This window comes from Nuphar pumila, chromosome 6, assembly GCF_984573655.1.
Source record: "Nuphar pumila chromosome 6, dmNupPumi1.hap1.1, whole genome shotgun sequence".
In the NCBI taxonomy this organism is placed as follows: Eukaryota; Viridiplantae; Streptophyta; class Magnoliopsida; order Nymphaeales; family Nymphaeaceae; genus Nuphar; species Nuphar pumila.
The window spans coordinates 112,839,484-112,866,414 of NC_143254.1; the positions used below are offsets into that span (position 1 = coordinate 112,839,484).

Below are 26,931 nucleotides of genomic sequence, written 5' to 3' on the forward strand. Positions count from 1 at the left end.
TTTTCGGGTTTGTATTTTAAAAAATGCCAGTATGGTAAAAAATACACACATATGCACAAACAAGCACGCATGCAAACACACACACCAAATCTGACCTGAACTTGATTCAATAGAAAAATTTATTTACCAAATTCCAACTCTTTTTTTTGTTTTGTCGGGGTTCTACACTTTCAACTAGGGCCATCAACTGGTTGGATAGCTGAACCGTTAGCTAGGCTGCACATTTAGATTGAAAAGCATGTTAAAATCATCATATATAAACTAGGGGATATTACCAACGGGGGCTCGGCTTGAGCAGTTAGCGCACATCACCATACGTTGAGAGGTTGCAAATTCGAATCTCACAGCTATATAAGTGGTTGAATAAGTGTTGTAAAAGGAGACAGTCTTATTCCACAAGCTCTGTTATGAAAAAAAAATATCTTGAATTTATCACAATATCGTTGAGTTCTGTCATTTACGAAATTTTACTGAGAGAGAGAGAGAGAGAGAGAGAGAGAGAGAGAGAGAGAGAGAGAGAGATGGTCAGACACTTTATATAGATGCATGAAATATGATGAGCTTAAGCAGGTTTGCCTTTAGGTACAAAATTTTATCTACTTTGAATATTTTGAGATTTTTTTTAGCTAATGTAGGGGAAGAACTATTATCACCCCACCACAGACCTCTAGTCAGCTTCGGCATATGGGTTTCGAAGTCGTGATGTTCGCAGGCACAAGCACTCCTACTTCTCGTTGAGCGCAGCCCGGGCCCAACCATTCTCAGATATTTGTTTCCATTCCATTGTCAGATGGCGAAAACCCGGGACAGTTTGTCAAATGGGCGTACGGCGTACCAAGTGGATTTGATTCGGTTATATATGCAACCCAAACCCGTTCTAGTGGCATCAGGACAGGAGGAAAGATTAGACCGACTCGTAGTAGGGTTTTAGAAATTGAGCTCCCTTCCATAAACCCCCAGCGAGCGAGCGAGCGAGCGAGAGCGAGAGCGAGAGAGAGTGAGACTTCTGTTGTTTCTGCAACTTCGTGCTCTATTAGTCTATATGCTCCAGAGGGTGACCTCATGTGTGGTAAAAGTAAGTCCCTGTCGCTCCCTCTGAACTCCTTGATGCTCCTATTATCAGAGTTCTGTTTTCTAGGTCTTCCTTTTCTACAAACAAGCGTGTTCTCCTCTTTAGTTGATCGAATACATCGATAATCTTAGTAGTAATAGTTATTTGATACTCCTGAGATGCTGGAGAAATCCTATGTGGGTTGCCACTAAATTTTTATCATGCGGGAAATCGTTGTTTCCTTGCAAGACTTCCCGGGTACATCTTTCTGCGCTCCCTGCCCTTTGTTGCATGGCTGAAGATCGACTCACAACGACTGGAAATGGATCTTCTATGAATTTAGCGACTCCCCATTTGGAAACAACGCGCTTTGATGAATTAGATCGTCGTAGAGTTGTCTTGATGCTGAGTAGCCTGCGAAACGATGCAGTTTTCGCTCTTTCTTTCTTCAATTACATAAGGGATCGAGGTTTTTGTCACTGTGATGTTACTTATGCAGAGATGGTTAAAATCCTGTGTGGTTCAGGTTTGGAACAAAAATTGCATCGACTGTTTACGGAGCTTGTTTGTTCATCGGAAAAAATGGGCTTTGATGTTTGGACTGTTTTTGAATCTGTGATGAAGGAAAATGATGGTTCAATTGATTTGATTAGGATTGTTGATGTAATAATCAAGGTTTATGTCAATTCTGGGATGATTGACGAAGCAGTTGTGGCCTTTTTCCGTGCGGGTGGAAGTGGATGTTTGCCTCATATTTGGACTTCCAACTTCTTGATCAACTTCTTGATTAATCATGGTAAGCTTGAGGTAGCAAAAGCCATATATAATGAACTAGACAGGCTGGGCATCAGGAAGAATGTTTTTACGTTTACAATCATGGTGAAATCTTTCTGCAAAGAAGGGAATTTAGACGAAGCATTTGATGTATTGAGAGACATGGAGGGCGCTGGTGTTGTTCCAGATGTCTTTACTTATACTACATTGATTGATGGCTTGTGTTCAAGTGGGAATCCTGAGTCGGGTTATGAGCTACTCAAGGCGTTCAGGAATGGTGGTGTCTTACTGAATTCTTTTAGTTATAATGTTGTCATTCGAGGTTTTAGCACCCAATTGAAAATGGAGGAAGCAGAATTGGTTCTGAATGATATGAAGAGCCATGGTGTGATGCCAGATATTTATAGTTATAGTAGCATTATTAGTGGCTATTGTAAGAAAGGGGATTTAACAAGAGCCTTGACCCTACATGATAAGATGGTTCTAAAGGGAGTGAAAACAAATTGTGTCATCGTCAGCTCCCTTCTCCAAAGTTTTTTCAGAGCTGGACTCATGGCTGTGGCATTGGAGGTCTTCAAAAAATTCAAGGACTCTGGCCTTTTCGTTGACAAAGTTCTGTACAATGTTGTGATTGATGCTCATTGCAAGCAGGGCAACATGAAGGCAGCTGTAGCACTATTGAATGAGATGAAAGGGAAGAGGATAGCTCTCGATATTATAAATTATACTAGCATCATTAGTGGGTATTGCCGACTTGGTGAACTAGCTGATGCTTGGGAAGTGTTCACTAATATGACCCAGATGGGTATCGTACCTGATATTGTTACTTTCAATCAGCTTGCCAATGGGTTTTGTAGAAAGGGACTTGTTGAACAAACTTTTGAGCTTCTAGATCGTATGTTGGACCAAGGGCTGAGTCCAAACACCATTACATACAGCACTGTTATAGATGGTCTTTGTAAAGGTGGTAGGTTAGCAAATGCAGAAGAATTTTTCAATACATTAGTGGATAAGGGATTCAGTCGATGTGTAACTACTTTTACTGCAATGATTAATGGCTACTGTGAAGAAGGTCATAACACAAAAGCATATGGGCTTTTCATGAGGCTGGCAAAGCAGGGAGCTCTACCTAGTGATGGTACATGTTCTAAATTAATCCACGTCCTGTGCAAGGATGGGGATGTGGAGAAAGCTTTGATGGTCTATGAGTTGATGACAGACATGGGTCACATGCCAGATGAGATCACACACAACATTCTTATTGCTACCTTTACTCGAATAGGTGACATGAATAAGGCTTGGGTTCTGTATGAGAGGCTAGTGGGAAGTGGTGTCTGCCCTGATGTTATTACATACACTACATTAATAAATGGATACTGCAGAGTGAATTGCCTACGAGAAGCCTACAATCTTTTTAAAGAGATGAAAGACAAGGGTCTTAAACCTGATGTTATTACATACACAGTTTTACTTGATGGATTCTTTAAGGAAAGTTTACAGCAAGGTTGTAATCTAAGGAAAAGAAAATGGGGGGCTGTTGCCAAGGCTTCTACATTGTTCAGTGAAATGAAAGAAATGGGGATTAAACCTGATGTAATTTGCTATACTGTTTTGATTGATGGCCGGTGCAAGACAGATTGTCTTCATGATGCTCTTATTCTCTTCAAGGAGATGATGGAAAGAGGACTAATGCCTGATGCTGTAGCTTACACGGCTTTGGTCTCTGGTTATTGTAGTCAAGGGGTTGTGGATAAAGCCATAGACCTTGTTGATGAAATGTTGGTCAAGGGAGTGCTGCCTGATAAGCTGACCTACTCTGTGTTAGAGCATGGGATCTGGAAAGCGAGAAAGATGCAATTTCACAAATAATATACTTGTTGTTTCTGAAATATTTATCAAGCATTCCTTTGTCCACTTCATTCAGCTTGCCATGTCCAGCAGTAAGGAGAAACCTCTTTTCTTGTCTTTTTCTCTGGTATTGCAATTTTTAATGTTTGCTAACATGATAACCTGATTTCTTCTATAATATGTGTTATCATATGAGCATTGCAACAATTCAAGTTACAAAAAATATGCATTATGAAGTTAGGTTGCAGGAATAGTTCACTCATTAATGAATTCAATATATATATATATATTTATATATATATATCCCAAAGTCATTGAATATTTACTCATCAGTTTCCAAAACTGTTTATGCCCTGTTTAGGTGGTTGAAATTCTGAATGGGATATGGTCAATAGACTCAATACCATCATGCTTGAAAAGTTTGATCTCTAACATTACAGGTGAGTCAACATTTTCATATTTATTGCCAACCAGGTATTGAAGTTTTACCAGCCGCCTATTGGACCTTTGCAAACAATGCACAATGGTCTTCTTTGTTGATAGTTTTGTAATTTTTTCCTAAGGCGTTTTATGATTGAGAATTTATGGAAGGAGAGACTTAAAATGTGAATTTTAAACAGCATGTTCCTTGCTCAAACCTTTTCTCACAAACTACCTAATTGTCAAGAATTCATGCTTCTCTGTCCTATAAAACTATTGCAACCTCCACAGCCTTTATGTGTTTATTAAATTTATATATTTGCACTGTAGCAGGGGAATACTTTTGTCAAATCTCTGAGATGTGAACTTCCAATTTCTTGTCACTTACCTCAGTTGACATGCTTCAAGCTATGTCATGGATACTCCAGTTTGACTCCTGTGTCATTCCCTTTGTATATTAGTCATATTAAAAACTCCATAAAAATTATTGTATCCCCATTTTTGTGGCTGTATCCATGTGGCATAGGTTTGAAGACATCGTCTTTGACAAGAAGAATAGATGAAATAAAGGAAAAGCTGGTATGGAAGGTGTACGAGACCATAATTACTTTACATTGCCCTCAAAGAATATGCACATTTAACACCTGCAGTTTCTTTCCAAAGCTGAATGAGAACACAAGAAGCAGTAGAGATTCTGTTAAGAAGAAAAGATTAAAATTCTTTATGTTTTTTTAAGAATTAAAAAGCTAAAATATGATAAAATAGAGTACAAAGTGACAACATAGAGTTGCTAGTCAAGGAAGCGGGAGTGAGAACCGATCTGGGAAGCAGGAGCGGGAAGCAAAACACTTTTAAATTTTTAGGAAGCGGGAATCGCGATTAGACTTAGAAGTGAACCATGAATTGTCTCGAAAGCAAGAGGGAAAGCGGACCAGCAATGACCTAAGAAGCCGACTGGAAGAGAGTAAGAATCAAAAGGGAAGCGAAAATGTATATTTTTCTAATTTATCAAAATATAATATTTATATTATCATTGGCAAAATAAAACATGACTAGATAACATTAAAGTTGATCTATTAATCTCAAAACTGAATCATGTATGAAGGGTAACCGTCTAACAAATGTATCCTTTTGCAATCATTTAATAAATAATACATAAAAAAATATAATTCATATTCTTGTTGCAACCATTTAACAAATGCATCATGTTACAAGCATTTAATAAATAATACATCATAATTCATATTCCAGTTGCAAGTTGCAACCATTTAACAAATGCATCTTATTGCAAGCAATTAATAAATAATACATTAAGAAAAATTCATAATTCATATTCCTGTTGCAACCATTTAACAAATGCATCTGAATGCAAACATTTAACAAATAATATATTAAGAAATCTTATAAATTTGATTAAGAAACATACCTTTTTCAAGAAATGAATCAAATGACTTGTTATTTGAGGTTGTAATTGTTAAAATATGTGTACTCGTACACATATATGTATGTTGAAATATAATCCTTAAATGTATATATATATATATATAAAGATACGTATACATATATATATGTATACATATCTCTATTTATATATATATAAATATATATATTTTCTCTTCCTAAAATACCCTCAAGGGTATTCTTGTAATTTGTCATTTTACGCATATTCCAATTGGAATATGCATTGTAATATTTCTTTTATCTTCTATTTTTTTATTTTTGTTTTTTGTATTCGTACCATATTGGGGGCCTCCCAATAGAGACGTTGGGAGCCCCCAACGGTCACAAATGTGACCGTTGGGGGCTCTCCAACGTCTCCTTTGAGAGCCCCTAAGGTGGTTCCTTTTTGTGCTTATAAATAGGGGCTTTCCTCTTTGTATTCTTCACTCCAATAAGGAGCTTTTGCTCCATGTAATGGGTGTTACACCCTTATTTTCTTCAATGATATTAACTTATGCCTTATAGGCATTTTTGCCCCTTTGTGGGTTTATGTGTTAGCACATTATGTGCTTGTGTTTTCCCTTTAGTGGGTATATTCGCACTTCATGTGCATGTGTATTGGTTCATTATTGAACCCAATATATTCAAAGCCGCTTCTTTACATGGTATCAGAACAAGGTTACGATGGGGTTGTCTCTTGGTGCAACGGAAAACATGGTGCTCAAGAAATGGTGAAATATTCATTGTTCCTCTCCTTTTTAGAAGTTTTCGGTATGTATCTCTTTTTTTAACATATTATGCATTATGAAACTATTTTCTTGCACATTTAGTGTTTTTGATAGTTGAATCATTTCCTTTCACATTTCGCGTGTTCGTATATTTTAAAATATCTCCTTTTAAATTTGGTAAATTTGTTTATTATAATTCTTGGTTATATATTTATCGATTCCTCATCACATATAATAGTAATTTATGTTTTGCAAAATTGTTTTTCAATTATGTGAGATTTATGATTTTTTCATAAGAATTTCGTGATTAACCTATAAGTTAACTTTTTATATAATTTCTTGCTAAATTAATGATCTTTGCTTAAAAACTCTTGTGTATGGTTTTTAGTGCATTTTTTGTGATAACTTATATAATTCTTGTATAAGTTAATGATCTTTGCTAAATTTTTGATATAATTCTTGTATGAGAATTTCTCACATCTAAATCTTTGTAGTTTACTTTTTTATGAACCCTAAGTAGTTCTTGTTAATGATAAATATTTATGAACTCCTAAAAGTCTCTCAATGGTTTTGGTTTATTTAAAGAATTTTGAAAAATTATTTGTGATAAATATGTTGTATGAACCATTGTGTTCATTAGGAAAGATCTTTTAAAATCTTCTCACATTATATATTATGCATAGTGTATCTATTGCATCATTTGGTATAAAAGATTTCATTAATTTTTGTTTTTTATTCTAATGATGCAACTTTATAAACATGTTTGTTTGTATTTTTCACATAAGGTTTCAAAACCTCTTGATTGTATCTCTAAGGATGCCTACATTGGCCATAATATGGTCTTCTTTGTCTTAAATTGCATTTATCAAACATATAATTGCATAATTAAAGCTTGAGAGACTCAAGCATTTGTTTCTTTTTATGAAATACATGCATTATTGCATGTTTGCTATTATTATGCTTTTTGCGTATTTTGTTCAAGTGTTGTGAGAGTGTCTTCGTACACTTCTTTTATAAAGTATTCATGCTTGTATGCGTATTGTCTATTCATAGACATTTTTCACATGGTACTCTCTTTTCAATAAAGAGATGATATATATTGCCTTCCTTAGGGCTTGTTTTGTTCCTTAGTGGACTTGTGAGATTGTTTCTTTTATCATTATAAGTGTTTCCGCAATATCTTGTTACATGTTGTCCTAAATTTGCCCACTTAAGATTATTGTCATTCTACATCTTGGTATGCATATAATTGCAATTTATAAAAGCTTGATTTGATTCTTGGATTATTCCAAATCCGTCCTCACACATGACATTGCTTAAATATTTCATGTTGTGTTTATTAAGTCTTTTGATAATGATTATGATTGAACATAATTTCGTATTTATGCAAAATTATTATAAGGCATATTGTTGTGATTAATTATGTTGGACCTTTGAATCGACCCTCTTTGTAAAATCACATATTTGGAAAATGTTTTCCCTAAGAGTTCATTGCCCTTTTATGACATTTATCTTCTATCCATCACAAGGTATATGATGCATCAATCCTTTTTTATGGCCCTATTGTTATATTAGAGATAATTGTTAAGGTGAGTTATGGGCACCTTGTGTTATGTCATTTTAGATTGTCCACTTGCCATATTATAGATGGTGGTTGAGGTGAGTTATGGGCACCTTGGGACTCTAGAATGATTTGGTATATGATCTCTAATTATGAGTGTCACTCGTTTGATTTTGGCCATTGATTTTATGGATGCTCTTATTTATATATGTGATGGAAATATGGTGTTTTGAAACCTTAAATGTTTTAAGGTATATTAAAATCAAGGTTTTAGGGATTATTGCCGAACCTTTTATTGTTTATGAAACTTATGAGTGCATTTGCACATTTGTGATTTTGTGCACAAGTGTTCTTGGTGTGCGTATGTTCACACATTTATTCTCAAGAATATTGTTCTATCGGGTGTAGTATCTTGTTGAAGATACTTTTACATAGTTTATTCCAAAATATGGGTATTCTTTTTTGAAAAATATTGTTCTATTGATTCAAGGTTTTATTTATATGTTTGTCATTACAAGTTTTATTGTCTCAAAAGTCTTCTCCTTTTATAACTCATATCTAAGTGTTATTATATGTAGACAAGGCACGTTGATTCAAACCATGGTGTGTGATTTTAGTCCATGTTGGCATTTGTGTCCTTGTTCTAGTCGCTGAGATGTATGCTCATGGTCGACTTCTTTCACTCAATTCAAGTGATATTTTATGTAGACAAGAGATGTATTGTGTTTTTAGCCCATGGTTGACTTGATACTCTTGTTCTAGTAGCTGAACATACTTGGTCTTGAGTGTATTTTTACGTAGACAAGAGATGCTTTTGGTCCATGTTGGCGTGTATTCTCTTGTTCTTATCGTTGATGCACTCATTTCAAGTATTATTAAATGTGGACAAGAGGTTCTTTTGCACACATTTGTGTGTGTCATTTGGCCTTTAATGACATTATATTTATATTCTTGATCTAGTAGCTTATACACTTGATTTATGGGGTTTGGAGGACTAATGAGGTAGTTGCTTGTAGTGGATGAACTATTGTTGAAAGTTATGAAATTAGATTCATTTTTTGCTTTCTTTTTACAAGTGAATCATATCTTTGATATGCATATTTTAAAATCAAATCAATATTTTAGCATTTAATCTATATATTAAGTGCTTATGGTTTTTTGGCCACTTTTGATATGCAAAATGAGTTTTTTTGTCATTTGAGTGAGATTTTCCTAAAAGTGTGAGGTTCTCTACTCAAATAACACTCATTATTTTGCCTCTTAAATGGATTTAAAATCTTTTTGAAATCTTGTGCTTCATACACTCTTTTTATGCTCTTGAAGCATTTCCCTCTTGAAATCGCTTTCAAAGGAATTGCTAAAATCAATAACCCTTGTCTTTCTATATGTTTGGAGCATGTTCATTAATGTTTCTTTTAAGTGTTGATTCATTTCATGATAGTATATGCATATGCTCATTTTGGCCTTTTAGGCACTCATTCAATGAAGTTTATATAACTTATGCCTCTTCGTAGGCTTCTTGTGGTGTCTCTTGGTGGACCATTGTGTTATTCCCCTTTATGGGGTTGCGTTTGTCCAATGTTGGACCTTATGAATGCGTTATGCATTTTTGCAATTTGTTTCCGCCCACTATTTAACATGATATATGATTTTGAAACCTTGGTTTTCTAAATTTTCTTTTCATGCTAAAGTAATTATCCTATCCTGTGCTTCAAATTTCTATGCATAAGTTATAATTTTGCACCTTGTTAGGAATGTTCCATTTGAGTAAAGTGCAAAGATATTTTTTACTTGTTCTTTGTTGTTATTCCACAGGATCTTGGAGATAGGATAAAAAGAAGTACCCTGGATGGATCGGGAATGTGTTCACCATTAGAAGGCAATTGGAGGAAGGCATTTTCAAGTTTCAATAGCATCCTTACCAAAGCCTCTTGGAGTCTTGCCCTTTTTTCAATCTTTTCGTTTCCTCGCAAAGATTGAGGGGGGGGGGGGTGTTAAAATATGTGTACTCGTACACATATATGTATGTTGAAATATAATCCTTAAATGTATATATATATATATATAAAAAGATACGTATACATATATATATATGTATACGTATTTCTATTTATATATATATATATATATATATATAAATATATATTTTCTCTTCCTAAAATACCCTCAAGGGTATTCTTGTAATTTGTCATTTTACGCATATTCCAATTGGAATATGCATTGTAATATTTCTTTTATTTTCTATTTTTTTATTTTTGTTTTTTGTATTCGTACCATATTGGGGGCCTCCCAATAGAGACGTTGGGAGCCCCCAACGGTCACAAATGTGACCGTTGGGGGCTCTCCAACGTCTCCTTTGAGAGCCCCTAAGGTGGTCCCTTTTTGTGCTTATAAATAGGGCCTTTTTCTCTTTGTATTCTTCACTCCAATAAGGAGCTTTTGCTCCATGTAATGGGTGTTACACTCTTATTTTCTTCAATGATATTAACTTATGCCTTATAGGCATTTTTGCCCCTTTGTGGGTTTATGTGTTAGCACATTATGTGCTTGTGTTTTCCCTTTAGTGGGTATATTCGCACTTCATGTGCATGTGTATTGGTTCATTATTGAACCCAATATATTCAAAGCCGCATCTTTACAGTAATCTCTCATCTCTACAAGAAAAAAATCAATAAACTAAAAGATTACATGGAGAGAAGCAATAAGGGGAGAGGAGAGTGAGAGATGGAGAGCGAGGGAACGAGTGAGAGACAAAGGTAAAGAGAGTAAGAGAGGGAGAGGAGAGTGAGAGATAGATAGGTGGAGAATGAGTGAGAGACAGAGGGAAAGAGGGTGAGAGATAGAGGGAGAGTGAGTGAGAGGTGGAGAGACAAAGAGTGAGGGAGAGGAGAGTGAGAGACAGACAAAGAGCTAGGGAGGGCAGAATGAGAGACAAAGACGAAGAGAAGCGAGAGAGGAAGAGGAGAGTGAGAGACAAAGAGCGAGGGAAAGGAGAGTGAGACAAAGAGACAAAGAGAAGCGAGAGGGAGAGGAGAGTGAGAGACAAAGAGACGGAGAGGAGAGTGAGAGACAAAAAGACAAAGAGACAAAGGAGAGAGTGAGAGAGAGACAGGCGTACCTGAAGATCTTGAAGACACCCATGGTTGCCGGAGCTTACTAACGGTCGCCAGAGTTGCCACGTTATCGGTATATATATATATATATATATATATATATATATACAGAGAGAGAGAGAGAGAGTCGAATAGGGCATCAACTTTCCCTTTTATAATGCCCAAAAGACTATTATACCCTTTAAAAAGGGTATTTCATTATTTTTTTTTGGTAAAAAACTTGTTGATAAGGGCTAAGATGTCCTTTTAATAGGAAGCAGGCTTCACATTACCGAGAAGCACACTTCCCCATTATTAGGAAGCGAGCTTCCCATTAGGGGGGAAGCATGCTTCCCTTTTTAAAGTAGCGCGAAGCATAGCGATTCATGCTTCTAAAGCACGTTTTGGGGAAGCACGCTTTCCCGCCTGTGCAGGCGCTTCCGGTAACCCTGTGACAACATATTTTTCATAAATATTGTAAATTGCAATAAGTAACTGTGAATTTCATTCTTCATCAAACCATTCTTAAACAATAAGAAAATTCGAATTTATATTACTTTGTTCATTGCATCATGTATAAAATGTATATTGTGGTTACGTCTTGTATATATTAATACATCATGCATCACATTCAGCTTTTTCCTGAGAGAAGCTCCCCTGGAGTTTGAACCTAGGACTCTTTGGTTATGACAGTATGACCTAACCATCCATCTATCATATTGGACCTTCAATCAGCATGTATTATAACCATATAATTCACATGCAACTATAATAAATAAAAATGAAGAACGGAAATTTATCCTTATTTTCATTCATATGTTGATGTGTTTAGTAATAAACAGATTGCTATAGCAAAGGTATTTTCACATGCAAAGATTGTTACAACATATGTTGATATGCCTGTTTGTAAAAGTATGAAGAAAGGATTAAAACGGCAACACTATCTTGATATTTTGAGAGGTTTTCCAGGCTATTAACATACTAAAAACGCCAAACCAAGAGAATCAGAAAGGCATATAGATCGATCTATATGCAATGATGAAAAGAGGAATTTATCTGTTGTTTATCAAGAAAATATTAAAGAGACAAGGATAAGAAGTAGATAGAAACAAGAAACATAAAGAAAAGAAGAAGAGAAGGAGATAAGGGAGACTTGGAAGAAAATAAAATCTAAATCAAGACTTTACAAGTACCTGGAGGAGTCAATCTTGAACCCTTGCTCTAATACCATCTTAGATTTTGTATCGCGACACCTTTTTCCAAAGAACAATCTAGAGAGATAAAGGAGGATAAAAATGATATTGGGGTTGTAAAAATCTCTATAAAAAGAGATTTTGTGTATAATCACAATGCTAGAAATACGAGGTGTGCACAAAGGCACAAAAGGAGAACTTCTCACAAGTGCACAAAGGCACAGATACAAATGCACAAAAGTAAAAAATATCAACTTCAATATATTGGGTCCCAAAAGGGGCATTACAAAAGAATGTGAAAACAAGAAGGGGAACACCCCTTTTTATACATGTTGGAGGAGTGGGGGGGGGCTCCAACATATAAGTTGGAGGGGACTCCAACGGTTATATTTATAACCGTTGGAGGGGACTCCAACATGTATGTTGAGAGCCCCCCATGTGACACAAAAGACAAAAACTAAAAAAAACTAAAAAGAAAAAACTGAAAAGAAATAAAAGCAAGAAAGAAAGTTCAGTCATATTCTCAAATGAGAATTTGCGCAAAAATGCTAGATGACCGAAATACCCTTTATTGGGTTTTGAAAATATATTTATGTATATACTTAGATAGATACATATACATATACATATACATATACATATATATAATATATATGTAAATGTATCTCTCCATATATATATATATATATGAATATATATAAAAAGACCATTACATTTTAACACCCCCCCCTCAAACTTAGGATGACATAACCGAAAGTTTACCAAGAAGAAAGTTAAATCTTGGAGAGCACAACGCTTTGGTGAAAAAGTCTGTCAGTTGGAATTCTGATGTAACGTATGGAAGGTCTATGGTTCTTCTTAAGTATTCTTCACGAATATAGTGGCAGTCCATCTTAATATGCTTCGTGCGCTCATAAAATGTGTGATTTTTGGCAATGTAGATTGCACTTTTATTATCACAACACAGTTTTGTGGGCCCTTGAACTTGAATATTCATATCTTCCAGCAAGTTGCGAATCCAAACGATCTCCATGGTAGTAGATGCCATGGTTCTATATTCGGCTTCTGTGGATGAAAGTGAGACCTTCTGTTGTTTCTTGCATCTTCAAGAGATTAAAGATTTCCCTAAAAAGATGCAAAAACCGGTGGTGGAGTGACGGTTATTTGAGTCACCTCCTCAATCAGAGTCAGTATAAGCAATTAAATTTAATTAAGAAGAAGAAGATAGAAATACCCCCTTGTTTACTGTACCCTTTATGTATCTGATGATGCGGAGAATGACGCTCATATGAACTGTAGTAGGTGCATGTTGAAATTGACTAGCAACATGTACTGCATGAGAAATATCAGGCATCGTAATGCTGAGATACGTTAAAGATCCAACCAGTTGTCGGTAAGGTGTGGGATCTTTTAGGAGAATCCTATCATCAATCTTCATCTTCGAACCTACTATTTCAGGAGTTTCACAGACCTTGTCATCTTTGATTTTTGATCTGTCAAGAATCTCACAAGCAAGTTTAGTTTGAGACAAAAAATAGCCTGCAACCTCAATTCCCAAAAAATATGTTAGAAATCCCAAATCGGACATTTCAAATTTTGAAGTCAAGATAGATTTAATGCTCTTGATTCCTTTGGTATCATCACTTGTTATTAACATATCATCAACATATAACAGTAATATAACAATCCCCACATCAGATTTCTTAACAAATAATGTAGTGTCAGTATAACATGAAGAGAAACCATTTTTAGTCATAATATTGTTAAACCTATCGTGCCAAGCTTTGGGAGCTTGTTTCAAGCCATAAAGAGCTTTACGAAGACTAAAAACTTTATTTTTAGGAATTTTCATATCAGGTGGAGCATCCATGTAGACTTCTTCATTAAGATCACCATTTAAAAAGGCATTCTTGACATCCATTTGGTAGATATTCCATTTTCGAATGGAAGCAATGGTGATGAGACATCTGACAGTAACCATATGAATTACTTGAGCAAATGTTTCTTCATAGTCAATCCCGTATTCTTGAGTATATCCTTTAGCTACGAGACAAACTTTATACCTCTCAAGAGATCCATCACTCTTGGTTTTGACTTTGAATACCCATCGTCATCCTATAGTTTTTTTCCACTGGGAAGTGTTTGAAATTCCCAAGTGTTGGCTTTCCTAAGCGTTTTGAATTTACTTTCCGGGGCTTCTCTCCATTCAAGACATTGTTTGGCATCTTCAAATTTTTTCGGTTCAAAATATAAGTGAATAACACTTAAGCAAGCCCGATATTTAGGAGAAAAAGAATCAAAGGATACAAATCTAGAGGGAGTTTTTCTAGTTCTTTCGGTTCTTCTGGGATTTGAATCATGTGCGAAGATAGATTCACTAGGTTTACTATATTGCTCAATAGCACTTCTAAAGGTGCGTCTATCTCTATGAGTATAGGTGATAGGATCTCTAGTTATATTTTCTTCTTGAAAGGTAGTAGGGTTAGAGTTATTGTTGATTTTAACCACTTCATTATCACTGTTATATGTTGATTCATCATTGCTAGAGAATCTTTAGATAATAGATCAAAAAGAAAGGAATAGTCGACATTTTCTAAATGAAATTTATTCTTTTCAAAACCACTATCATTTTTAAAAAAAGTTACATTCCTTGAGACATATAACTTATCATTCTTAGTATCATAACATCAAAACCCTTTTTGGGTTTCGGAATAGCCAAAAAATGCACACGAAATGGCTTTAGGTGAGAGTTTATCATTCTTATCTGTAAGGACAAAGAACTTACAACAAAAAATTCTCAATCTATTATAATCGGGTTCTTTTTTATATAGTCTCAAAAGGAGAGATTTTATCTAAATTTTTAGATGGAAGACGTTTAATAAGATAAACGGAAGCAAGAGCCTCCGCGGCCCAAATTTTTTTTGGAATTCTTTGGGAAATAAGAAGGCCTCTAGTGGTTTCAATAATATGCTTATGCTTCCTTTCGGCCAAACCATTTGTTGTGGGGTCTTAGAACACGATCTTTGATGGACAATGCCATAGTTTTCAAGATATTTCTTAAATTCATTAGATAGATATTTACTTCCGGAATCGGTCTTAAATATCTTTAAATTACTATTAAATTGATTTTTTATCATCATATGATATGATTTAAAACATGTAAAGACTTCATGCTTATGTTTGAGAAAATATATCCAACAATATCGTGAAAAGTCATCCACAAAAATTACATAATAGGCAAAATCTCCCTTGGATATGACGGGTGCTGGTTCCCAAACATCCGAATGAATAATTTCAAAAGGTTTAGTGGTAAACATAGATCTTTGTTTAAAATGCATACTTTTCATTTTTCCAAAAATGCAATCATTACAAGATAAAGTACTTTTACAAAGATTTTTAGCAAAATCCAAATAAGATAACTTGGTAATATTGGGATGACCAAGTCTTTTGTGCCAAACATTTATGTCTTTATGTTGGGCCACATTACAAAAAAGGGTTTTAGGAATTTGAAGAGAGTCCACATAGTGTAAGTCTCCCTTCCTAGAGCCTTCCCCAATCAACCTCTTGGACCAGTGATTCTGTATTAAACATTTATTAGATAAGAATTGAATGTCACACCCAAGGTCCCAAAGTTGAGAGCCAAAAAGTAAGTTCAAATTCAATTTTGGTATAATTTTTATTTTTGAAATAAAGAAGTTTTGAGTTTTAAAATTTTCAATTCCCTTAATTTCAAGAGAAGTGCCATCCGCGATTGAAACAAAAGATGGTAACGAACTTTCAAAATATTCAGAAAAAGAGGAAATGTTTGGAGACATGAAAACAAGCACCAGAGTCTAAAAGCCAAGACGTTTTACCTGAAGGAGAAGGAGTAGATACGACGGCACCGGAAATAGCTCTCTTAAGAAGAAGTTGAAGAGCTTCCACAATTTGATTTAGAGATAGAGCTCCATTTGTAGATTCTTCTTTTTGTGGTTGAGATGTGGCGGCCATTGCTACTAATTTCTTTCACTTAGGACAAACCGGTTTGATATGACCCGGCTCTTTGCAAAAGTGACACACAATTTTGCTATAGTCCCTTCTTCCGCCTTGACTACCTTGATTTTGACTTTTAAAATGAGGAGGTTTATATGTCCTCAAGTTCTTCGGCCTAGAAACGACATTTGCTCCATCACACTCATCTTGATTTGTGGGCATTGCAAGAACACTTAGATTTTGCTTGCTAATGCCCGTACGAGTTTCTTCTCTACTTAACTTGGTAATAACATTTTCAATGGAAGGAGATGTGAAAGAAGATAGAAGAGAGGACCGAATTTGTTCAAATTTGGGTCCAAGACCATTTAAGAAGTGATCTTCCTCTAATTGCTTGTATCTAAGTTCAATAGCTTCGCCCCTCCACTTGGGCTCAAGCATAGCAAGCTCATCCCAAATAGAGGATAATTCGACAAAGTACTCTCGAATAGACATCTCATTTTATTGTAGGGTCAAGGCCCTCTTTTGAAGATAGTACTTGTGAGACAAGTCTCATGAAATATACATCTTTTCAAGATATTGCCAAGCTTCAGAGGCTTTTTTGAATTTGATGATGTTGGCATTGATCTTGGTTTCAACGGATGAGAAGATCCAAGATAGGATCTTGAAATTTCTCATTCCTCGTGTTTCTTTGAATATTCTTCAAGAGCTTTTTGTCTTTCTTCACCTTCAAGAATTTTTATTTCTCCTCTTTCAACCATCGTAATTTTTGGTTCGGATTCCGTTATTGAACCTTGAACATATCCCAAAAGACCATTTCCTTTAATATGGGCTTCCATGTTTCCGGCCCAAACATGATAGTTTGAGCAATTGAGTTTAAACCTAAGGGAGAAGTGAGTCTTTTTCGCCCATTAGAGATGAGAGAGGGTGAAAAAAGATACGTACCACAATAGAGATTTAGGTCTTGATGAAGAAATCTTCTAAAATATTGAACAAAGGAACGAATTCACGCCAATTTTCGATAACTTGAAGGCACATTTTTTGAGGCACCCAAGAATGTGAAGAACCATACAATCTTCTTTCTTCAAGCCTTGCTCTGATACCATGTAAAAATCTCTATAAAAAGAGATTTTGTGTATAATCACAATGTTAGAAATATGAGGTGTGCACAAAGGCACAAAAAGAGAACTTCTCACAAGTGCACAAAGGCACGGATACAAATGCACACAAGTAAAAAATATCAACTTCAATATATTGGGTCCCGAAAGGGGCATTACAAAAGAATGTGAAAACAAGAAGGGGAGCACCCCTTTTTATACATGTTGGAGGAGGCGGGGGGGGGGGGGGGACTCCAACATATACGTTGGAGCCCCTCCAATGGTTATAAATATAACCGTTGGAGGGGACTCCAACATGTATGTTGAGAGCCCCCCATGTGACACAAAAGACAAAAAATAAAAAAAAACTAAAAAGAAAAAACTGAAAAGAAATAAAAGCAAGAAAGAAAGTTCAGTCATATTCTCAAATGAGAATATGCGCAAAAATGCTAGATGCCCGAAATACCCTTTATCGGGTTTTGAAAATATATTTATATATATACTTAGATAGATACATATACATATATATATATATATATGTAAATGCATCTCTCCATATATATATATATGAATATATATATAAAAAGACCATTACATTTTAACAGCTGTAACTGGAGCGATACCCAATATGGGTTGCTCCTTCAGATCTCTTCTATTTATATTAGCAGCACATAAAAAATACAATATTACCCCTGATGTTAGCATGAGGTTACAACAAAGCAATAAAACATAATTACATAAAATCTCCTGTACACGTCCCATACATAAAACAATAAATAATATGCCCATCCTAACAGGTACCTGATGTGGAATTTTGGTAAAAGCGGGTCCAAATCAGGAAAATTTCCTAAATTTTTCCAAGGTTAAGCTTTTAGATTTAGCTAGGGCATTGTTGCGTGTATCTATCATCACTGTTGCCTAGCACTGTTGTTTATCTGGTTTGAATTTATGGATACTTTGTTGGAAGGGTGTGCCTCTAGATAATTCATTCCAATTGTGCAATAGATTTTTTTGGCTTAAGTTATATACATACAATTTTGTTTTTATAACTGTTTAAATTATTTCTCTGTTTTCAATGTTTTCTGATAGTTTATTCTACAATGTTTGTGCTTCAACTAAAGTCACATCTGTGCCTGGTCAGGTATGCTGATTTGAGAAGACACCCCCTAGTGAATATGTTGCCAAGAATGGCTTTGAAGCTTCACATCTTGTAATGGACAATTCGTTGTTGCAATGCTGCAGCTTGCCTATGTAGGGGAAACCAGGCTCCATCACTATGGTTGACTGCACTAGCGGCAGCATGGTGAGCATTCGGATTAGGTTCCTTTTGAAACATGTATGAGCAACACTGCAGGGCTCCATGGCCTAACTTTCCACTGGCTCAACATTGAAGATTTGAGTCTTGATTGTTTCCTTGATGTCCTCTGAATGAACGACCAGGTGGAATTTGCTTTTCTTGTTCATGGTAGCATGAATTTGATTTAGTCCTTGTTGATGGGCTTGACTCCTCCTTTACTCTTGGTGTAGTACAATCTACAATATGTGCAATAAGAAACGTCCTCATGAGTCATGACTATTCACAACTGCTTTAAAGAGGCTTTTGATGAGTACATTACTTCAACTGTACACAAGCTTCTTCACCCTTTGAATTTCATCATGCTGATAATTCTGGTTGTGTTTTGGCGATAGCTTGGTCTGATATTCTCATGTTGTTAGTGATTCAGTTATCTTATGCTGTACCTCATGATGATTGCCTTTTCCCTTTATCTACTTTCTCTATCTGTATAAGCCTAATCTTGCTTGCAAGGAGTTGATGGCATTCCATTTAGCAAAATGTGTATCACCTTAGAAATGCAAGCAAGTGCAAGGGAAAGAGAGAAAGAGTGAGAAGAGGGAGGGAATTTGAGAGGGAATTCAATTCAAAATTTCTTCAATTATGCCTTAAATACAAAATGAGCAGCCTTATCTAGGCACTAACTGGACCTTGGGTTTTCTAACCCTTATTACACTTGGGTCCAACCATTGTCACCTATCGGCGATATTTTGAAAATATTGCTTTAATATATTAAAGAGAATATCTCACGATGTTTTCAAAATATTGTCAAGAACAAAAATATCACAAAAATATCACAATAATATCACAATATTATAGCGGTCTTTTAAAAAAATCTTATTTTATATATTTTAAGCCCAGTTTTTGTATTTTAAAAGCTTTTCAAAGTTTTTTCCTTCTATTTTTTCAAGAATACCTATTATTTTCTTATATTTCTTATTGTTTTATATTTTTTTTTGTATTTTTAAAACTCCCGAGATTTTTCAACTTTTGAAAATCTCTTTGAAAAATAACCTCGCCAAGAAAATACCTTGAACGATATAGGTGACTATGAATCCAACCCATGAGAGTTGTGCTGAAGGCTTAATAACCAAGTTCACCCACTGATATGTGATTGAAATCATGCTGATGAACAGGTGAACGGGAGATGGTGCACCCATCCCCGACAACTATAAATGCACTATCACCAAGATTCACAGTGATCAGGTGCAGCAGCACACCAAAAGTGTGCAATCACATCGCACCTGATCTGCCCTCTTAGCTCATTATGCTCTTCATGATGTGATTGTCAATATATATATATATATATATATATATGTATATATATATATATATTTTCTGTGTATGTAAACTGAAATACCCATCCGGGGTATTTCAATCATTTCCCATGATTATAGAGTCGACCCACTAGGTTTTTTTGTTAGTTATTTTACTATTTTTCTTTTTCTTTTTCTTTTTATTTAAATGTTGTACTATGTGACTGTTGGGACAGCCCCAACTAGTTGTTGGGCTAGTCCCATTTATGACCGTTGGGGGCTAGCCCAACCACTAGTTGGGCTGCCCCCATGTACTTCCCTTTTGCTTATAGATAGGGCACCCGCCTTTACTTCCTTTTTGCTTATGTAATACAATGCTTTTCTTAGCATTTCATTAGTGAAATCTCTTATTTTTTATGTGTTGTGTTGTGTGTGCATATAGTGGCTATTGTGTATGCCCATAGTGACTATTAGGTGCATTTGTTATGCTCTTGAGATTGTTCTCACTTTGTATTAGCTTTTGGTGAACTAGCGCTTATGCACTCTTGTATTTGTGTTGATCATTATTGGGATCTCTTTTGTATTTTCGCTTGTTTCATTACATGGTATCAGAGCTTACGACTCTTGAGATAGTGTAAGACTTTCCAAAGATTGTGATTACAAGGAAAGAGATTTTTCCAAACTCTTTTTCAAAGATCGTGATTGCAAGGAAAGTTTCTTCTCCAACTTTTCCCTTTTAAAATGGGCAAAAAAATAATCCATGACGGTGGTTGCATTCAAGTTAAATGACTCCAATTATTTGATGTGGGCCGCCGCTATGGAGAACCATATCAAGGGAAAGAAGTTACGAGGACATGTGATTGGTACTTCATGTGAACCACAACTCACTCTCACCAAAATTGATGGTGAAGAAGCAAGAGAGAAAGCACTCGAGGATCATCTCATCAAAGTGGATAATTCGAAAGCCGAAAATGCCCAAATTCTCTCTTGGTTCCTTAATAGTATGGAACTCAAAATTGCAACAAGGATAGTTAAATTAAAAAAAGCATGCGAGGTTTGAAATTTTCTCAAGAAAATGTTTGTGCAAAAAGATTTGGCACAAAAGTATTTTCTTAAAGAGAAAATTTGTATGATTATACAATGTGATAAGAGTGTGAGAGATTACTATGGTACTCTCTCACCTCTTTGGGATGAGTTAGCATTACTAGAGCCTAAGTTGGATGGTCCCGCTATTGAATTGAGGCAAAAACAATTCGAGGAAGAACATTTGTTTTTTTCCCTATATGGGTTAAGACATGAGTTTGAGCAAGTTAGGTCCAATATCTTACATAGGATCGAAATTATCTCTATTGATGATGCTCTTGGAGAGATATATCAAGCCAATACCCGACTTGGCAAGACTAAGAAAATTAAGGCGGGTCTTGCCGTGTCAAGATCCGGTAACTATGTCAAAGCATATAAACGTTCTCAATTTTGAAAAATTAACAATGGGAGAGGAATTAATAATCATAGAGGAAGAAGATGAGTTATTTGTTATTTTTGCCAAGAAGTGGGACACACTAGACCGGATTGTCCCAAACTCAAAAAAAAAATTAACCATTGAATAATCATCACCCAAAAAAGTGGTGAAGGTAACATGAAAGAAGGAGAACATAAGGATTCTATTAAACATCTAATAGAAGCATTTCAACTATTCCTTAAGAACTCCTCCACGTCTATTTCTGGTGTCGTCGTGTCTACTTCCTCTCCTCCAGGTATGCTTTCTTGGATTTTAGACTCTGGTGCCTCCTTTCACAGGACTCCTTTAGAATCCCTTGTATCCGAATGCATAAAATCCTTTTATGATTCTTGTGTTTCTACAACCGATGAAACTAATTTAGAAATTAAAAGTATTAGAACATTTTCAAATACTTCAAAAAAAATTCAAATTCTTAAAGTTAGAGTTGTTCCAAAACTCAATTTAAATTTATTATCTATTTCTTAAATTTTGGATTATGGGTATGAGGTTTTCTTCTCATAAAAAAATGTTGGGTGCAGGATCGCCTGTCAAGGAAACTGATTAGGGAAGGACATAGGAGGGAAAACCTCTACTACATGAATTTTCTTCATCTTCCTCAAGAATCATTTTGTAATTTTGTTAAGAAAAAAAATATTTTTGTGTGGCATCAAAGATTAGGTCTTCCTAATGTATCTAAGTTAGCTCTTTTTCCTTTTTTGAAAAACTCTTGTTTTAAAGAGTTCATATGCAATGAATGTATTTTTGGAAAAATGAAGAAAATTCTTTTTGGCCCGAGAACTTTTATTTCAACCAAACCTTATGAACTTGTGCATTCGGATGTACGGGGACCGGCTCCGGTCATGTCAAAATGAGGTCTTTCCTATTATGTTGTATTTATTGATGATTATACTAGGTATAATTGAATCTATTTCCTTAGGCAAAAATCTGATGTATTCTCTTGTTTCAAAGAACTTCACAAAATTGTGTAAAATCAATTTCAAAGTAATATTATCATTTGTCGATCAGACTTAGGGAGAGAATATTTGTCCAATGATTTCAAAAATTATTTTAAAAAATGTGGGATTTCACATAAAAAATCTTATCCAAATACCCCTCAACAAAATGGTTTAGATGAGAGAAAGCATCATCATATCCTTGAAACTACGAGAACTTTGCTTATCTCTAAAAATGTTTCAAATATTTTTTTAGTTGAATTTGCCTTAACCACGGTATATCTTACCAAATGAATGCCTTCATCTTCTTTACAAAACATTTCTCCTATTGAAAAACTTTATCAAGCGTCTCTAGATTTAAAACTTCTAAGAATTTTTGGATGTAAGTGTGTCGTACTTATAGAAAAAAGAGACAAATTATCTCCTAAAGCCATTGAATGCATGTTTCTTGGTTATGCAAATAATAAAAAAGGGTATAGATGTTATGTTAAGAAAAATGACAAATTATATGTTTCAAAAAATATTAACTTTCTCGAAAATGAAAATGGTTTTGATAAGCCTAAGGATGATCTTGAGTATTCTTTTTTATTTGATTTGTTTCTAAACAAAGCTTCACATGAATCTATTCATGTTGATAATGATCTCGATGATATGCATGTTGATGATTATGTGGTTTCCATAGAAGATACCCATAATCAGGATATTCAAAGCTATTCTAGAAGAATTGTTGAATGCCCTCCATGTGTACTAGATAAGTATTCTCAAAACCAAAATTTAGGAGAAACTAGCACTAGGAAATATAGTAGAATTTCTAGTCATCCTGAAAGATTTGTCATATGAAAACATTTCACCTAGATATAGAGCTTGTCTTATGTCTATCCACTCCCTTTATGAACCCTCAACCTACAAAGAGGCTAATTTTTTTTTCGAATAGATTGATGCCATGAACCTAGAGTTAGGAGCACTTAAGAGAGCCATGACCTGAGAAATGCAACCATTACCTATAAGAAAAAAAGCTATAGAATGTAAGTGAGTATACAAATTTCAAAGCAAAGAGAATGGATCATTAGAAAGATATAAGGCTAGGTTAGTGGCCAAATGTTATTCCCAAAAATACATGATAGACTATGAAGATGCCTTTTCTTCTATAGCTCATATAACTAGTGTTAGAACACTTGTTACCTTAGCATCCATTAGAAAATGACCTATTTACCAGCTTGACGTTAAGAATGCTTTTTTGAATGGTGACTTAAATGAAGCAGTGTGCATGAATCCTCCTCCTGGTCTTTGAGGTTAAGAGAGAGAAAGTTCTTTGTTTAAAGAAAACTTTGTATGGACTTAAGTAAGTTCTCAAAGAATGGTATGATAGGTTTAGTAATGTTATGTTAAACTTGGGATATAGGTCATGTTATACTGTCACTGCTCTTTTTGTTAAAGATACATGTACTGATATCAGGGGCGTAGCTAGGAGGGGCAGGACTGCGCTGTAGCCCAGTCCTGCCTCCCCAAACAATTAATTTTTTTTTTAAGCCCAGTCGTAGCCCTGCCCTGATTCCATATGAAATAGATTTTTATCCATTTTTTAGCCCAGCCCAGTCCTAGCCCAGCCCTGACTGCAACAAATAGTTTGATTTGTCCATATGAAATAGATTTTTATTAATAATTGTAGCCATTTTTTATTTTATCTCAAATTTTTTTTTCGGGGGAGCTGCCCCCAAACCCCCGACTATCACACAAATAATTTTTTTTTCTACAACCGTGTTTGCCCCCCCCCTCACATGAATCCTAGCTACGCCCCTGACTGATATTATCATACTTCTATTATATATTGATGATATGATCATCACAAAGAGTGACAAAAAGGGAATTAGTGAAATTAAAAATATTCTTAAAAAACATTTTGATATGTCTTACGTTGGTTTTCTAAGATGTTTTCTAGGTATTGAGGTAGCCTACTCACCTAGATGATATATATTGTCTCAAATGAAGCTGACTGCAGATATTATTGCAAAATCTGGAATTTATGATGATAAGAAGGTTGACATACCAGAACTTGTAAATGCAAAACTAAAATTGGAGGATGGAACTCCTCTTGAAGATCAAACTCCATATCGGTAACTGGTTGAATCCTTGACCTACTTATCCATCACAAGACCAAACATTGCCCATGCAGTACACTCAGCCAGTCAGTTCCAACATGCACCCACTACGGTGCATGTGAGTGTTGTTTTGCAGATTGTCCGATATATCAAAAATTCTATAACCAAAGGGCTATTTCTATTCTCCTCTTCTTTAGATTTAATTGATTATACCAATGCAGATTGAGGAGGTAATCCTAATGATAGAATCTCAAATACTGGTTTGTGTGTGTTTTTATAGGACTTATATTTTGGAGGTGTAAGAAGCAACAAAAAATTTCTCTATCATCCACCAAAGCTGAATATCGAGCAATGACAATGAACACTATGAAAATTACTTGGTTACAGATGTTAAATATATATATATATACATGCGTGTATATATTTTTTTATTTATTCCAAAATACCTGATAGGGGTATTTTGGTCTTTTCACATGTAATAAAAGTTATTTTTAAAGCAACTTTTTCTAGGTTTTTCTTTTTCTTTTATTTTCCTTTTGGGACCTTCTCTTCAACATGGAGCACGATTCTAGAGTAGAGCTCTCCTTTAAGCTCAACGGTTCAAATTATTTGATGTGGGCATCGGCTATGGAGAATTGCCTTCGTGGAAAGAAACTTTGGGGCTTCGTGATGTGGACCTCTCTCGAACCAACATTGAAGCTCACCAAAATCGAAGGTGGTGTTGAAAAGGCTCTTGATGGGGAAGATCGCCTTAAAACTATTCATGATCATCAAGCAACGGTAAAAGATTGAGAAAGTAACCATGCCAAGATTTTGGCGTAGTTCATGAACAATGTTGACATAAAAATTTGTGCCAACATTGTTAAGTTTAGAAGAGCTAATGAAGTTTGGTTCTTCCTTAATGATATGTATACCCAAAAGGATCTAGCTAGACCATTTTTTGTCAAGAAAAAATTAGATCCACTAAACAAGGGGACATGAGTGTCCGCGATTATTTTAGTGCTTTGTCTCTCCTTTGGGATGAACTTGCTCTTCTTAAGCCTAAATGGGTGGCCCCAGAAGATATTGAAATGAAAAGAGAACAAATTGAAAAAAACACTTTTTTTCAATTTTTCACGGTCTTAGACCGGAATTTGAACAAGGGCATCTCTTCTTCATAGGAGCAAGGCCTTACCTATTGAAGATGTCCTTGCCGAATTCTGCCAAGAGGAAACTCGTCTTGGCATGACTCATAAGAATGATGATGTCTTGGTCGTAACTAGGCCGGGATCAAATGTTAAAGCCTATAAGCCTTCTCATTTTGCCAAAAATGGATCTAATTATAATAGTGGATTTAGAAAGGGTGTTACTTGTCACTATTGCAATGAACCGGGTCATATTAGACCAGTTTGTCCTAAGCTTAAAGGAAAAGTGGCTTCCGTTGGTGAAGTTATGCCAAAGAAAGAAGAAATGAACAACAACGAAGGAAATATTAAAGATACTCTTAATCAAATTTCGAAGGCACTCCAGCATCTTCTTAAGCCGTCATCTACTTCGGGTGCCGCCATCGCATCATCATCTCCTCCAGGTATGTGGATTCTCGACTCCGGTGCTTCTTTTCATATGACACCGCATAAAAACATCTTTTCTAAAATCTATTCCAACCCCTCATCATCTTATGTTTCAATGACCGATGGGATTTCTTTAAAAATTGAAAGCATTAGAACACTTGATTTAAAATATTCCCAAAATTTTCTTATTCCAAAAATAAATTTAAATCTATTTTCTGTTCTCAAATTACCGATCATGGTTGCAAAGTCTCTTTCTCACCTAAAGATTGCACTGTGCAGGATCTCCAGTCAGGGAAGCTGATTGGGCAAGCCATAGGAGGGGCGATCTATTTTTTATGGATTTTTTGACTCTTCCATCCAAGTCATTTTGTAATTTTGTAAATGTTAAAAGCATTGAAGTTTGACATAAGAGACTTGGCCACCCTAATTTTTTAAAGATGGCTCTTTTCCCTTTTTTGGGAAGTACATGTAATGAAAAAGACATGACTTGTAAAGATTGCATCTTTGAAAAAATGAAAGCAATTTCATTTCCTTGAAAAAAAATTGTGTCTACACGACCGTTTGAATTAGTTCATTCCGATGTATGGGGTCCCTCACCTATCATATCTAAAGGAGGTTTCTCGTATTATGTAATTTTTGTTGATGATTTCACTAGATACACATGTATTTACTTCTTAAATCGAAAATCCGATGTGTTTTCTTTCTTTAAAGAATTTCATGTAATGATTAAGAATCAATTTTTAAATAATCTTTGTATTCTAAGATCGGATTCGGGAGGAGAATATATGTCAAATGATTTTCAAACCTATTTGCGACAAAATGGGATTTGTCATCAAAGATCTTGTCCTAAAACTTCGCAACAAAATGGTCTAGCGGAAAGAAAATATAGACATATAATAGAAACTACTAGGACTCTCTTAGTCTCAAAGAATATTCCAAAAACCTTTTTGGCCGGAGCCGTTCTAACCTTAACATACTTAATTAATAAAACTCCTTCAACATCATTAAACAATATTTCTCCATTTGAAAAACTTTATAAAATGACTCCGAATTTTAAAAGACTTGGAAT

The 26,931-nt window shown here is 35.1% G+C and overlaps 1 protein-coding gene across 1 annotated transcript in view; it reads left to right on the top strand.

Moving 5' to 3' along the window:
- Nucleotides 1–885: 885 nt before the first annotated feature.
- LOC149835752 (Pentatricopeptide repeat (PPR) superfamily protein) overlaps nucleotides 886–26,931 on the top strand; it is a 31,556-nt gene continuing 5,510 nt past the window's right edge. The window contains exons 1-3 of the mRNA XM_090008731.1: nucleotides 886–3,765; nucleotides 4,035–4,113; nucleotides 18,315–18,613. Of these exons, the coding sequence (XP_089864857.1) occupies nucleotides 1,247–3,694 (2,448 nt within the window). The 5' untranslated portion in view covers nucleotides 886–1,246 and the 3' untranslated portion in view covers nucleotides 3,695–3,765; nucleotides 4,035–4,113; nucleotides 18,315–18,613. The remainder of the gene's footprint in view (nucleotides 3,766–4,034; nucleotides 4,114–18,314; nucleotides 18,614–26,931) is intronic.